This window comes from Solanum verrucosum, unplaced genomic scaffold (assembly GCF_900185275.1).
Source record: "Solanum verrucosum unplaced genomic scaffold, falcon-dt-bn FXZP01000048.1, whole genome shotgun sequence".
Taxonomy (NCBI): Eukaryota; Viridiplantae; Streptophyta; class Magnoliopsida; order Solanales; family Solanaceae; genus Solanum; species Solanum verrucosum.
This window is the reverse complement of record NW_026020157.1, coordinates 1564561-1580681: the sequence shown is the minus strand read 5'-3', so window position 1 is coordinate 1580681 and position 16121 is coordinate 1564561. Positions and strand designations below refer to the sequence as shown.

The 16121-nt window shown below is 37.9% G+C and overlaps 2 protein-coding genes across 2 annotated transcripts in view; one reads left to right on the top strand and one right to left on the bottom strand.

Moving 5' to 3' along the window:
• Positions 1–16121, bottom strand: part of LOC125828357 (target of rapamycin complex subunit LST8-1) — a 1170163-nt gene that overhangs the window by 934317 nt on the left and 219725 nt on the right. The window lies entirely within an intron of this gene.
• LOC125828347 (uncharacterized) overlaps positions 1–16121 on the top strand; it is a 49496-nt gene that overhangs the window by 4151 nt on the left and 29224 nt on the right. Inside the window, exon 3 of the mRNA XM_049507659.1 lies at positions 13356–13739. Coding sequence (XP_049363616.1) covers positions 13356–13739 — 384 coding nt within the window. The remainder of the gene's footprint in view (positions 1–13355; positions 13740–16121) is intronic.

Sequence of the window (16121 nt, the reverse complement as noted above, 5' to 3'; positions counted from 1 at the left end):
TGAATTTTAAACTTCATGTTTGTCACACCCCTCTTGTTATTCAATTTGCTCGGTGATTTTCTCTGATATCAACAAGACAATTCTAAGGATTTTTCTAACAGAGGTGATGCAGGATGACCTGGACTCTACAAGGTTTTAACTTATCTTGCAACTCGGGGTGTGAGCTTGAGAGAAACAATGCAAATACAAAAGAAATTTATCAAAAGATCATTTTTTTTGCAGTTAAACAATACCAATAGAAACATTTGAATCAACCGTTGAAATGTGATGTATATTATTGTCCTAGTTAAGCCTCTAACTCGCGAATGACTATGCCATTTCTTTGCATATTCTCCATCAAATTATCCAAGACTTGATCACTGTATGTGTCACTTATGCGCTCTAGAAAAAACTTTATTCTCTTAAATTGAGCATTTGAGTCGCCCCTTTTTTGAAAATGTCTTGTGATCCAAAATTGATCCACATCCTCCACTTCATAGTCTCTAGTATCATTAAAAACTAAAGAAGAATCATCATAAAGGGCTTGGGGAAAGGTAAGGGGTGCATAAGGATACCTCTTAAAGGGTGTGGTAGATAACCACAAAGATTGCACATATTTCCCACATGAATGAGTGGTGCACACAACTCGCTCTCGAGAACATATAGATATTTTTGCCATTGCTGGTTTCCTCCAAAATTAGTAAATAGAGGCTCAAAAAATGAATTGCCATCATCCAATCCAACCATTGATAATTCCAAGATGCCATGTTAACTAAGGCCTAAGGGAACACAAAACTACTCTAAACATGTAAAGGAAATAGGGAAAATTAGAAAAAATGTCCATTGGATCAAAATTCCATGCAAAAAATAATTCAATCATTAATTACTTAAAATGGCCTTTCGGCCACTTTTAATTTCCAGCGAAGTGCACTTTTCTCATCTACTGATTCCCCTTTCTTCTTCGGTCCTCTTCTTCTCTAGCCATTAATGGCTTCTTCTTCTCTTCCTCCTCCTTCCTTCCTAGTCCTTCTTCCTTCTTGCTTTGTTGCTTTCCTTTTTCATTCCTCCTCCTCTTTCTTCCTCCATGTTCAAGCATTAAAGCTTCTTCAAAATTGATTCTAAAATTCGGCGTGGTAGATCGTTTCGAGTGAATTATATATATATTTTTTTGAGAAGGTAACATAAGTGAAATATATGTCAAAAGACTCAAAATATTGAGAGGAGCTCATATCTAAAATTTAGGACTGTTAAGATGAGATTTTGAGTTGGTAAGGATTGAAAGACTCCATTAGCTGTTACATCTTCTTTAAAGTCCGATTTAAAAATTTGACGTGCTACCAACTTGAATTGTTTTGAGTAAATAATATATTAGAAAGATCCAAAACATCAAGAGGAGCTCATATCTAAAATTTGAGACTGTTTAGAGGATATTTGAGTTGGTCAGGATTTAAAAAAAATACAACAACAACCAACATACCCATTGAAATCCCACAACATTAATCAAATTTCCAATATCATCCATTTTGCTTGATTTTGACTTGTTTTGCTCTGAACTTCCTCCAAAGGATAAAAATCTGAAATTTAAAAATAAATTCAAATAATGCGCTAGATTCATCAATTAAAATTTTAGAAGTTCAAGTAAGAGCTTGTTTGACCAAGCTTCTTGTTCTACAGACTACAGAGAAGAGGGAAAGAATACGCAAACCAAATTTTTTTGCTTATTTTATTCATTCATGTCATAGAAATAAATAGATGAAAGACTCCTATTCTATTTCAACCAGGGTACTAAATAAACTCCTATTCTACATTAACTAAATAACTAAATTTTCAGAACTAGAATACTAAATTAAAAAGAAACAATAACGGTAAATATCTCAATACTTCAAGACTCCTCCTTGATATGTTTGCTGGTAACACCAAGTTGCCACAAAGAGTTTCAAATCTGAATTTGGGAAGAGCTTTGGTAAATATATCAGTGAGTTGATCCTCGGAACAACAATGAACAAGCTTGATTTCCTTCTTTTTCTCGGCTTCTCTAATGGCATGAAACTTGATAAGGGTATGCTTTGTTTTACATGCTGCACTGTATTTTCTGCAATTGCAATTGCTGATTTATTATCAAACTTGATCTTAGTTGCAACTTGCAATTCCATTCCAAGATCCTTGAGAATTTCCCTCAACCAAATAGCTTGATTTGCTGCTGTAGATGCTGCTACAGACTCTGCCTCTGCAGTGGATTTCACCACTATTTCTTGCTTCTTTGAATTCCATGAAAACACTCCAGAACTCAAGGAAAAAGCATAGCCAGTAGTGCTCTTCATATCGTCAATATTTCCGCCCCAACCACTATCAATAAAGCCAAGCTATGTACCTTCTTCAACCGGTCTAAACCATATTCCAAGTTGTATAGTACCTTTTAGGTACCTAAGCACTCTTTTCGCAGCTGCAAAATGAATGTGGACTTTGCATAAATCTTGAAAACAAACTAGCAACACACATTAAATCAGGTCTTGAAGCCGTCAAGTACAAGAGACTTGCAATCAAACTTCTATAAAATGAAACATCACACTTTCGGCTCCATCTTCCTTTGAAAATTTGGTATTCAAAACCAATGGTGTAGGAACTAGTTTGCAATTTTGCATTCTGAATTTTTTTCAGAATCTCCAAAGCATACTTTTTCTGGTTGAGAAAAATTCCAACCTCTGATTGGTATACTTCTTGCCCCCAAAATACTTCATCTCTCCTTAATTGGACATTTCAAATTGTTTCTCCATGTTCACTTTAAACTTGTACAACTCTTGCTCATCACTGCCTGTAGCAAGAAAATCATCAACAAGTAAAGAAACAATTAATGAGCCATCATTAGGGAGTGTCTTGACATAAAGTGTAGCATCATTGTCCCTTTTTTGGAAATCTTGGTTGCACAATTTTTTTTTTTTTTTTGAGAAAGTTAACATTTTATAGACAACAATACACCAATGGTGTATTTCAGTAGTAATTACATCAGGAGTATACAGTAAGCAAAACCAAAAGATCTATCATTTATACCCCTCCTAAACTATCTAAAAAGTGAGTAATAGCCTCCATCTCTTTGAGGAGGACATGAGTACACCAAAAATAAAGGGTTATAAGACAGTTCAACTTTAAACTCTGGAAAGGGATGCTCTTGTTTTCGAAGCATCTCTGGTTCCTTTCCTTCCAAATTGTCCACCAGATGCAAGCAGGGACAATCTTCCATCTCTCCTCGTGACCTGATGTATTCCCTTCTCTATTCCAGCATGCTAGAAGATCTGAGGTGTGTCTTGGCATGGACCAGCTGATTCCCCTCAAATTCAAAAAGACCTGCCACAATTTCTCTGTCACTCTGCAATGGAGGAAGAGATGGTTTGTTGTCTCTGTTTCTATTTCACAAAAAAACACCTGGAGCATAACTGGCTTCCCCTTTTCATTAGATTGTCCTGAGTTAGTACTGCTTCCCTAACTACCAACTAGGTGAAACAAGCCACCTTGTTAGGCCACAAATTCCTGATTGTTCTCCATAAACCAACCCCATAAGGGCTTCTAACTTCCTTTGTAGTCCATGAATCATCCATGGTATATCTGGAGATTATAACATCTTTCCACAGACCTTGTTCTACAGAAGCAAACCTCCACAACCACTTCAAAAGGAAACTCTGGTTTTGAACTTTGAGATTCTTTGTGCCCATTCCCCCTTCTTTTTTGTTGTTTATCACCACTTCCCATTTCACCAGGTGATATTTCTTTCCCCCCTCTCCATTTCCTTGCCATAAAAAGTTTCTCCTGATGGATTCTAACTTCTTTAAAACACTCCCTGGCGTAGGGAATAAAGACATCATGTAGGTTGGCATAGCATCAAGCACACTATTAATTAGTGTCAATCTTCCACCCAAGGATAGGTATTGACTTCTCCTATTTACCAGCTTTTTTTCACACTTCTCCACCATTGCATTCCATATGTTCTTTGATTTACTGTTTTCCCCTAGAGGCATCCCTAGGCAAGTGGTAGGCATTTCTCCCACTTTACCTCCTAAATGCCAGCCTATCTGGGACTTCATTCACTGGGTAGACAAAACTTTTGCTCCAGTTTATATGTAGTCCAGAAACAATTTCAAACAATATAAATATGATTCTTAGATGCTTTAGTTGATCTTCCTCTGCACCACAAAACACTAGGGTGTCATCAACATACTGCAAATGGGAGATAGATAAACCCCTGGTGTCACTATCATTCGTCCAGAAACCTCTGATCATGTTGTTTGATTGTGCTGTTTTCAACATGTCACTTAGTCCTCCCATAGCTAGGATAAAAAGGAAGGGGGATAGGGGATCCCCTTGCCTTAATCCTCTTTTAGAGGGAAAGAAACCAGATGGGGTACCATTTATTAGAACTGAGAATTTGACTGTTCTCACACAATACTTCAACCAAATTTATCCACCTATTTCCAAAGCCTATCCTCTCTAGTGTGTACCACATAAAGTCCCAGTTGAGGTGATCATAGGCCTTTTCTATGTCCAACTTACATAGAATCCCAGGAATTTTAGTTATTTTCCTCACATCTACACATTCATTGGGTATTAGTATGGCTTCCATGATCTGCCTGCCCTTGATGAATGCCAATTGATGTGTATCCACCAGCTTTGACATCACTTTCTTGAGTCTTTCTGTTAGGACCTTGGATATGATCTTGTAGACACTGCTAATCAGGCTGATGGGCCTGAAGTCCTTCAATTCTGTTGCCCCCATCTTTTTTGGGATCAAAGCTATAAATGTAGCATTGAAACTTTTTTCAAAATAGCCTCGACTATGGAAGTTCTGAATGGCTCCTATCACCTCTACCTTCACCACATCCCAACAATGTATGAAAAAAGCCATGGTAAAACCATTTGGACCAGGAGCCTTGTCTCCTGCACAATCAAAAACACATTCTTGAATTTCTTGTTCTCCAAATTGACTTTGAAGAAGGAGGTTGTCTTCTTCATTGAGCACAACATGTTCTTTGGGGCTGAATTGGGGTCTCCAGTGTTCATTCTCTCTCTGTAAAGGTTTTGGTAGAAACCTGTGATCTCCTCCCAAATTGTTGTTGAGTCTGTGACATTAGTTCCATTAATCAGAAGATTGTCAATGTTGTTGTACGTCTTGCGATTGTTTGCTGTGCTGTGGAAAAACTGTGTGTTTCTGGCACCCTCTTTCAACCATATAGCCCTGGATCTTTGCCTCCATGCTACTTCTTCTCTTTTTGCCACTTCCTCAAACTCTACTGACAGGACAGCCCGCAGATATGATTCATCTCCAGACAAGCACCTTTGTTCCTAGATCATATCTAACTCATAAAGCTGATTTAAGATGTTCTGTTTCTGTAAACCTAGATTACCTTTTACAGATTTGCTCCATTCTTTCAGTTTTACTTTGAGAGTCTTCATCTTACAAGCTAGAATGTAATCTGGTCTACCCACAAAAATTTCAGAGTCCCACCACCCCTTGACTTTCTTCTTTGAAATTTTCAGTTTGCAACCACCAGTTTTCGAATTTAAAATAAGACTGACCTCTCCCAATTTCCACATTCTAGTAGCAGCAGGTTATGGTCTGAGGTGACTCTAGGCATAAGAGTTTGTTTGATTTTCTTGAATGATATCTCCCATTCTTCCGAAAATAGGAACCTATCCAATCTTGCTGCTGTAACATGCCTATCTCCTTTTCTCCAAGTAAAGCTGCCACCTATGAGTGGTGGGTCTACTAATTCCATGTCCTCAATGAAATCTGAAAAATTCTCCATAGATTTGGTGATTCTGTTGCAATTCTTCTTCTCAGAAGGGAACCTCACAACATTGAAATCCCCTGCAATCACCCAAGGGCCATTAAATAGACTCCTTACTTCTCCTAGTTCCCCCCAAACTTCTTCCCTTTCCTCTATGTTGTTTGGAGCATAGACATCTGAAAGGTGCCAGCTGAAATTCTGTGTTTTCCCCCTAAATCTTACAGTAATACAGTAAGCCCCTACCTAACAAACTTCTCCCTCCAATATGTTGCTGTCCCATAGAATGATTATCCCCCCTTTGGTACCTCTGGCTTCCAATTGTGTGTGATAAATTTACCCCTCTATTCGCCCATAGTTCTTAAATTGTCTCCCTTATATCACCTCTTAATTTAGATTCCTGAAAACAGTAGACATCTGCCCTCCATTTGTGTACCATGTTCTTGATCATCAGCCTCTTCCCAGGATCATTGAGGCCTCTCACATTCCATGACACTATGTTTGGTTGCACAAATAATCATCGATTCTACAGTACCAAGCCCTTGGAGCTTGCTTCAACCCATATAAAGCTTTTTGAAGCTTATACACCTTACCTTCACTTCCTTGAACCACAAAACCTTCGAGTTGAGCTACATAAATCTCCTCTTTTAGAAAACCATTCAAGAAGGCAGATTTGACATCTAAATGCCAGATTTTCCACTTCATTTGTGCTGCCAATGCAATCAAAATTCTGATGGTGTCCATCCTTGCGTCAAGTGTAAAAGTATATGAGTAACAATTCCAGGCTATTGAGAATAACCTTTAACGAGTAACTTTGCTTTATGCTTGTTGATAGATCCATCCATGTTCAACTTCACTTTGTACACCCATCTGACTCTAATAACTTGCTTAACTTCAGGTTTGTCAACAAGTTCCCATGTCTTGTTCTTCTCAATCATGGCTATTTCCTCCATAGCCTGCTTCCATTCTTCAATTACGCTGGCATCTTGAAAGTTTGAATGTTCCAGGACCACAAGATTTACATCTTTTATAAATTTCTGCCAACGGTCTAGTGCCTCTAATAGAAAAGCCTTCATCATTCTTTGCTTTCAAGTCTTCATTTGAATCTTGAAAAGCAGGTTCTACAACCATCTTTTTGATTTGAAAGATATTCCCTAAGCATCTTCATCCACCTTCACATCTCTACTTATAAAAACTTCCCTAGATTCAATATTGTAAATTCTATAGCCCTTAGAGACAGATCGAATGTATGGATTCAAGATTGAAAGGTGTTGAGCCTGGTGTAATGTGCAAATTGGACATTGAAAAGGCATATGATCATGTAAATTGGAAATTCTTGCTGAACACCCTCAGACAAATGGGCTTTGGAGAAAAGTGGTTGGGTTGGATTCATTTCTGCATCAGCACTGTCCGTTTTTCTGTTCTGGTGAATTGTGAACCAGTGGGCTTCTTCCCTTCAGAAAGAGGACTTAGACAAGGTGACCCCTTATCCCCCTTTCTATTTATCTTGGCAATGGAAGGTTTCGATAACTTGAGGAGAATAGCAATACAAAACAGATGGATCAAAGTTTTCAGATAAAGGGTAGCAGTGGATAAGTTAAAGAAATTTGTCATTTGCTATATGCAGATGACACTATCATTTTTTGTGAACCTTGGGAGGACCAAATAAGATTCTTAAAAACAATCTTACTGTTTTTTGAAGCTTCCTCGGGTTTTAAAGTGAAATGGGGGAAAAACAATTTATTTCCAATCAAGGAGGTGACAAACATGTTGAATCTGGCAGATATTTTGGGGTGCAAAGTGGAGAATATGCCAACAGTTTACTTAGGTATGAGTTTGGGAAATGAACATGAGAGCATACAAATTTGGTATGGCATTGTGGAGAAAGCAGAAAGGAGATTAGCAAGATGGAAGGCTCAATATTTGTCTATGGGAGGCAGACACACTCTCATCAATTCAGTGCTAGACTCCCTTCCTACTTATGTCATGTCATTTCCATTACCCCCCAAAATTCTGAAGAAGCTGGACAAATTAAGGAGGGACTTCCTTTGGCATGGATGCAAAGAAATTAAAGGTTATAACCTAGTCAAATGGGAGATAACCTTGAAAAGCAAAGACAAAGGAGGTATGGGTATTAGAGATCTAAGGAAACAAAACAATAGTCTTTTGATGAAATGGTTATGGAGGTATAATGAAGAGGGGCAAGCTTTATGGAAGGATGTCATCAGATCCAAGTATGGTGAGTACAATCCTTGGTGCAGTAATGTTAGTGTTGATGCCTATGGGGTGGGGGTCTGGAGAACTATCAGAAACTTATGGCAAAAACTTGAAGCTAATACGTACATTGAAGTGGGAAATGGCAGGAGAACTAAGTTTTGGACAGATGCGTGGGACAAACAGATTCCTCTAAAAGAATCCTTTCCAGATCTGTTCTTACTATGTAGTAATCCTGATGCAAATATCAATGAATGTTGGACAGCACAAGGGTGGGATCTAATCTTCAGAAGGTTTTTGAATGACTGGGAAGTGGAGAGAGTGGCCAAATTGCTAGAGCTATTAGAAAAATTCCCTAGCATCACCAATGCTCCTGATTCTTTGAGATGGAAACATAGTAAAGATGGGGCTTTCACGGTTAGCAGAGCATACAAAATGGAAAGTCCACAGCAATGCAACTCTAAGCAGAGTTTGTGGAGAAAGGTACGGAGAACCTTAGCACCAACTAAGATAAAATGCTTTACATGGTTGGTTGCTAGAAGGGCTTGCCTGACACATGAAGTGCTGAGGAGAAAAGGAAAGATTATAGTATCTTGGTGTTCATTATGCGGGAACGCAGCAGAGACCAACCAGCATCTATTCTTGCATTGCAACTTTACAACACAAATTTGGGCCATCTTCCTTAGTCTCACAAAAACAAACTGGACCATGCCCGAGCATACTGCAGATTTGTTGAGTTGTTGGATAAGAAGAGGGGGGAGCAAGAGTCAAAAGGCATGGTGGAAGATAATTCCACATTGCATTTGTGGACAGTATGGAAAGAAAGAAATAGTAGAAATTTTGAAGATAGGTCCAATTCCATTCAGAAGGTTAGATGGGATTGTATTGCATGCTTTTATTTTTGGTGTAAAGAGAAAGGTTTAGAGGTTACAGAACAAATTGTAGAATTATTAGGACCCTTGTAAATATTTTTTTTCCTCTTCTTTTGTTCCCCTCTGTTTGCAGGTCACCAGCATCTCCTTAATGCTGAAGAATACACCATTACCATTTTCAAAAAAAAAAAGAAGAGACAGATCTATAACCAACCAAAATTCCCTTTTCAGCTTTTTCATCAAGCTTGCTCCGTTTGACAGTTGGTACATGAGTATAACACAATGAACCAAACACCTTTAGATGTTGATGGTTTTATGCAATTCCAAGCTTCAACTGGTGTCCATTTCATCCATGGCCCTAGTTGGCAACCTATGTTGCAAGTAAATCGACGTGTTTATCGCCTCTGCCCAAAAAGAGTTTAGCAACTTTTTCTTAAAAATCTTATGCCTGACCATCTCAAGGGTAGACTATTTTTTCCTTTAAGAAGCTCCATTTTGCTGGGGTGAGTAAGTGACTGTAAGTTGATACTCAATTTCCATATCATCACAAAACAAATGAAATTCACTTCAAGTATACTCCTTCCCGTAGTCTGTTATGAGAGTTTTCAACAAGCATTTACTTTGAGTTTCACAAAAAGCTTTAAACTTCTTGAAAACAACAAACACTTTAAGCTTTTGCTTTAAAAAATATACCCAAGTAATTCGAGTGAAATCAGCTATAAAAAGAATAAAATACTTGCTGCCATTGAGCAAAGGAGTTTTCATCAGTCTACAACTGACTTTGAAAAAGGCAATCTGTGTTGCTTTCTTAGTTGACAACTTTCACACACAGGTCCTTCACTAATCATGCTTTTGAGCATATTGAATTGATTTCAAGTTATAATTGCCAAGCCTTTTGTGCCATAATTTTGAATCCTATGCACATCTACTACTTCAACAAGCTTGTTCAGAATTTGATCTCCAATTCGAAGAGAACTTCTTTTGATCATTCAACATTAATCACTTTTTGTCCACTAGGTTCAAAAACAACACATTTTCTATCTTTGAACAGTAAAATATAGTCTTGTTGTAGCATTTGACCAAATCTTAACAGATTTTGGTCAAGATTAGGCACCAACAAAACATCTTGAATAAATTTAGTACCTTTGGGAGCTTCAATTGCCACAGTTTCTTTACCAACAATTGTCAACTTGCTTTTATTTGCATACTTGACAAGGCCTTTGACAGATTCCAACTTTGTAAAGTATTCTTGTTTACTAGTCATGTGTTGAGTGCAACCACTGTCCAGAAACCAGATGCTTTCATCATCCAGTCTCGTTGCTATCATCTCTATAAACACAAACTCCTCCTGGTCCTGAACTTCAGAAACATTGGCTTGAGTTTGTTGGTAGTTCTCCTTCTTCACTCTGCAAAACCTTTCAACATGGGCAAGCTTGTTGCAATATCTACATTGAAGAGGTTGTTTCTTCCCTTTAAACCAACAATCATCCTATTTATGATTGGTTTTTCTGCAGAACTTACATGGTGGAAAGTTTTCTTTCTTCTTGTCTCCGTTGTGAGAATCACCTTGTTTTTTCTTTTAAAACTTGTAGAAGTGTCGGATATTTTCCTTCATTTTGCATCTGCATCTTCCCTTGGAACTTGGCTTGAGGAGCAGCTTCAACAGCTTCCTCTAGCCTCAAGGATCTTCTCTACTCTTGAGCTTGAAGAGCATGTACAAGTTCTGAAGGTGACATATGATTTCTGAGTCCTTTATTCTGAGAATTTCGAACTCTCTTCTCAGATTTATCACTTTTTATTTGCCTGGTCTTGTCACTTCCTTAGAATTCTTCTTTCAACTTGTCCCAAGCCTCCTTTGCAGTCTCATTAGCCATAACTCTAGTAAAAATTACTTCTGAAAGTGCTGATGGTATGCAAGAAAGAGCTTTAAATTTTTTTGAAACCTCTTCTCAGTGATTCTTAATTTGCGCCATTGTTGGATTATTTGGCAAAGGATTTGTCGCTCCTCCAACCTCTACCACTTCCCACAAATCATATGCTCGCAAGTAGGTTCTCATTTTACAGCCCAAATTGGATAATTCTCTCCAGAAAAAATAGGGGATGAAGTAATCAAGAAATAGTTGGTTTTAATGCAGGTTTTCTCTTTCTTTTGGTTGACTCTAACTCACAAGCCCTTGGAATAAAAAAGCTACTGATACCATTTGTTCTATAGAGAAGAGGAAACAATACTGGAACCAAAATATTCTGCTTATTTTATTCATTCACGTCATATAAATAAATAGATGAAAGTCTCCTATTCTATTTCAACTAGGCTACTAAATAAACTCCTATTCTACCTCTACTAAATAGAGAAAATGGTCAAATGCCCCCCAATCTATTACCGAATTCCCAACTACACACTTAAACTTCACGAGAGTCCTATCACCCCCTTGGAGTGTTTAAAACTGAAGTTATCATCTCCCTAAATGCTTATGTGGTGAAGTGAGTGTATTTCACTCTCCCTAAGAGAGCGAGCACCGAAAACAAATATCAAAACTTTATTTTTAGTGTGTATATATATATATATATATACATAGAAATCTCTTCCTTCTTCGTGACCAGATCTGTCCATCTCCCGTCATTTCTACGTCGCTGCTGCCATTACTATCTTCACCGGATTTACCATAGAACTTTTGTATTCCTCTTGATTCTAATTTGTGTATGGAATTAGGAATATTTGAAAATCAACTCTTTATCGATATTATTGTAGTTGTTAATCATCCTTGTACATGGTCAACCCACAAGGTTAATTCGGTTGGCAAATTCTTATTTTGGTTCTTCGGAGCTCCAAATTATTAATTTTAATCCAAACCAACGAAGAATTTTGCATTTCTGATGAAACCCAAATTTTATTTTGAGAATAAAAATGTTTTTGGCTATGGCGATTGAAAACAACAATGGAGTGTTTGTTTGTACCATCAAGCAGCCTAAGATCTGCATCTCGATCTGTTCACATGGTCGAGAAGCTTTTCCGGGCTGGCTCGCCAGATTCAATTTTTCTCCATTGTTATGTATTGATTAACTCCAATTTGAGAAATTTGACATATGCATTCATGGAAATGATCTTAATACCAATCAAATAGTGGACGAAATGACAAATGGGAATCAAAATCCTTGCCGACCTTCTCCTTTTCAAAATTGCAGTCGTCTCCGCCAACGATGACGATGATGTGGAACACATCGTCGGCTTCTCCTTTTTCCTAAGATTTTTGTTGTAGCAAGTCAACATTCAATGAAATGATATACACTAAATTGATTAATGGATGAGAGATTGTAGTGATTGGTAGACCTTTGGTATTTATAGTAATGGAGAAAATGGTGAAAATATTTTTTGGTTTGCAAAGATGGTGAAAAAATAGAAGAAAAGAGTGAGGAATAATGAAAAATTGAAGAAAAACTTTTTTTTAATGGAATTTCCACGTGTCAAAGTGTGAGTTTCACCCATCAATATAAATGTGGTTGTGGCTTTTTAGGGGTACAAAAATTTCAATTTTAAACCGTTCAGGGGGGATGATAGGACCCCCGTGAAATTTAAGTGTGTAATTGGAAATTCGGTAATAGATTAGGGGGGCATTTGGCCATTTTCTCCTACTAAATAACTAAATTTCAGAAATAGAATACTAACTTAAAAGAATCAATGACCGTAAATATCTCAATACTTCAACACTTCTATACACCTACTTATTTTAAGGAGTGGTTTTGTCAAAATGGCTTTTCAGAGAAAAGCTTTTGGAGAGAAGCAATTTGTGTGTGGCTAATTCATTTTATAATCTCAATACTTCAACATAATTTGTGTTTGTCAAAAGTGCTTTTCTTTTTTTAGTATTTGAAAAAGGCATTGTGTTCGGATAGTTTTTTCCCTAACTTGCTTTTGAGTGCCAAATTATGAAAAAGCCCATATTAAGGTTCATTATACAATTAGTATTACTTAACTAGAAAAGTGTTTTAAATATTTTTATGAAAGATTTTACTGAAGTTTTATTTAGTTACAATTTAAAGGAAGCTACTTAGTCAGGGGTTTTGGTGGAGTAGCGTCATTTAACCATACCGAAAAAGGTGTGTATATATATATATTAGAGTTGGGGGGGGGGGGGGTTCCAGTGAGGTGTCTGAAACTGAGTGCAAATGAGGTGATCTGTCAGGTTTTCTTTCCTAACTTTTATGCAATTCTACCTGGGCGAGGATTGAGGCCTTCTCTATTGAACTTGGGCAAGTTATGGTGCCCTTTATTACATGCTAGTTTCTATTAGGACAATATTATTGTATCTAAGGAAAACAAAATCCCTTTAATTATTGCATTTTCTATGAAGTTTTTATGGCAAGCTGGATAACACGTCTTTTCTTATGGAATCCAAGGCTTCAAAATGCTGATGATGTCTCATTTATGCCTCTCTGCAGCCATTTCTTTTACCCCTGTGTGCCAGAGTATTGGCCTAAAGATGTGCTATAAAGCTGACCAATTAGTTTTATTTCTTAGGTTCTGTCTGCAGAGAAGTTTGAGCATCTTGGCTTTATATTCTATTTTGGTGAAAAAGGATCTGAGAATATCCCATTGAGTCAGAATGCCCCATTTTTTGCCAATTCAGATCCAAACATGCCAGCTGTTCCTGTTCCTGCAGCTCAGCTACATGATTGGCTTCTACAAAATATAGCGTCTACATTGGAACACATAACTGAGAGTAGGGCTTCTGCAAAGGAAAATGGACCAACGAGTGCCCCCGATCAGGATGTGCCAATGGCTGATGTCTCTGCAAGTACAGTAAAGAATTCATCAAGTCCTAGAGGCCCAAATTTCATTGAGGGAATCTCTAAAACATCATATGTACGGAAGCCAAATGATCTTAAAGGCTCTTCTGTGAAGGTATATTAACTAAATTTCTGATGTTCTCGTTGTCAAAGTTATAAGTTGCATGATTAAGTTATCTACAAGACGGTATTTTGTTGGTAAGTTGAGTATCTTTTCTTAGTCTTTATCCGTAAGGTTTTTGATATATTGATCTTAATGCCTTGGATTTTTTAAATAACGGAAAAGGGCCAAAAATACCCTTAAGCTATAGGAAAAGGCCTAAAAATACCCCCCTGCATTCACCTATTTTGCTAAAAATGCCCCTCCACTCATCTTTTTGGCTCACTTATACCCTTGAAACTAACAACTTCTTTTTATTTTATGCTTTAAAAAATTATTTATTACATGTCATTTTCTCATTTGTGAAATAAAAACTACCCCAACTGATGACATGGCAAATAAGATCAGCTACAAATTACATGTCAACAAATAAAATAAAAAGTTAAGACTTGACAAAAGGAATAAAATGAACTGAAGATCAACAGAGTATCAACTTTTTCCGACAACTAATTTTTATCAGAAATTTGTACTTAATAGTGTCACATGTGGAATCTTCTAGTTCTTCCTATTTGACCCGAAACCGATCGATCTAGCCATGAGCAGGTTGAAGAGAGCTCTAACAGGCCTTGGAGGACTTCTTTTTATCTTATTCTTTGGTCAGGCTGGTAATCCCAACCAAATAAGCAATCGCAATCGCTACAAGCAACCTATTTCATACCCTTTTCGTCGTACTTCCTCTTCTCCTTCTCTTCTTTCTCTCCCTGCCGAGCTTGTTGGAGTGCCATTGCCAAGATCTAGTGTAATTCCCTTTCCCCGGGAGCCAGTCCCACTAGTGCTAGTATCAATAGGAAGATCTCACTTCTGTTTACTCAGACGCCTCTTACTTCATTCATCACAGTTCCAGGCCCGTAGGAATGGCTTTCTCCTTCTCCAATTGTCGGGAGAGGTTTTCCGCTCCGGTCGTCCAGAATTTTTTTTCGTAAAAAAGAAAGTAAAAAACAAGTGAGGAACCCTGGAAATAAAATGTTTGTTTCGATAACGGGAAAATTTATCCCTCTGATCTTAGTTGCGGCCGGGATCGTGGTCGTCTGTCTCCGGTTTGCCGGCCGATAAGATCTCTGAGATTGACCAGCCAGCTGGGTTGGTTTGGCTATTCTTTTCTATTGAAAAGGAGTCAGCTGTCTGCGCGAGTCACCTTCTTCTAGGCTCCGCTGGATGACACGGCATTTTCGTTCAAATATATATAGGCCGGCCGTACTTGTGATGGTTCCCAAGGATCCAATATGACCACTTAGGTCTACGTTGCCACGATATTGTTCTATGGAAGCGGGTGGTTTAGAAGTTCGGCCCGGTTTTTTTGGTGTCGTAGGGGAGGAATTGACCTTTCTAACGCATATTCAGTCGTACCGGCATGGCCCCACTGATTTGTTTTCGATCGGAGCATCAAGCAGCGCAACCCGGTTCTACTTGACTAAACCCGTGCTCCTCCAAGGAGAGAGTTTGCTTTACCCAACTCCCTTTTTGATAACAAGGCAGAAATCCCCGACCTGACACTTGTTAGTTTCGAATGAAGAATGAAAAGTGCCCTGCCCTAGCAAGCACCTACTCCTATCAAAAACGAGACTTTACTAAACAAGCAAGAAAGGCTCTCTTTTTCTGGTATTCCGCAAAGGAGGTGGATAGGGTCAGCGAAAGAAGTGGCGAGGGCAGAAGAAAGGGTTTTCAATTCAAGATTCCCGCTCCTGAAAATGGGTATTAAACAAAGGACATAGTGGGTTAGGTAAAACCTATTTTGAGAGGAAAGATCTATCAAAGCAGAAAGTCCAAAGCCAAAGGTTTTTTTCAATGTGTATGCTTTAAAAGTCAGACTTGGAATATATTATTTATCTGTACTTTATTAATGGGATAGGAATTCGTAGTGGGACGTTCTTTTCATAGATCCTTCGAGCGAGAAAGGTGCTGCGCCGGGGCCTCCTCAAGGTCATTCGGAACCACTTTAAGGCTGTTTATTGACCATAGCAACGCAATGTTCAGTGGGGGGCAAAGCACTAGCGAGAAGCTTCCCTTGGGATTGTTTTCTCGTTGAATAAAATGCAAACGAAATGACTTACTAGCCATAGTATATCCCCGACACAACCTACATTCACAAACGATAGTTGTTTAGAAATAGAAAAAAAATTGAGACTCTAATGTAATGATACGTATTATGTGATGTTTTGGGATTCTTATAGTTTCTATTATATAATAATTGGGATCATAGAGAAAAGAAAATGACAAAACAAAAAGGACAAAGGAAAAAGAATCGAATCTCACTCATTTTCAGGTAAGATTTACTTAGCTCGCTCCTTGCTCGCGGAGCAACATACCAATAAAAAGAAAAGCGTTATCGGATTGGAA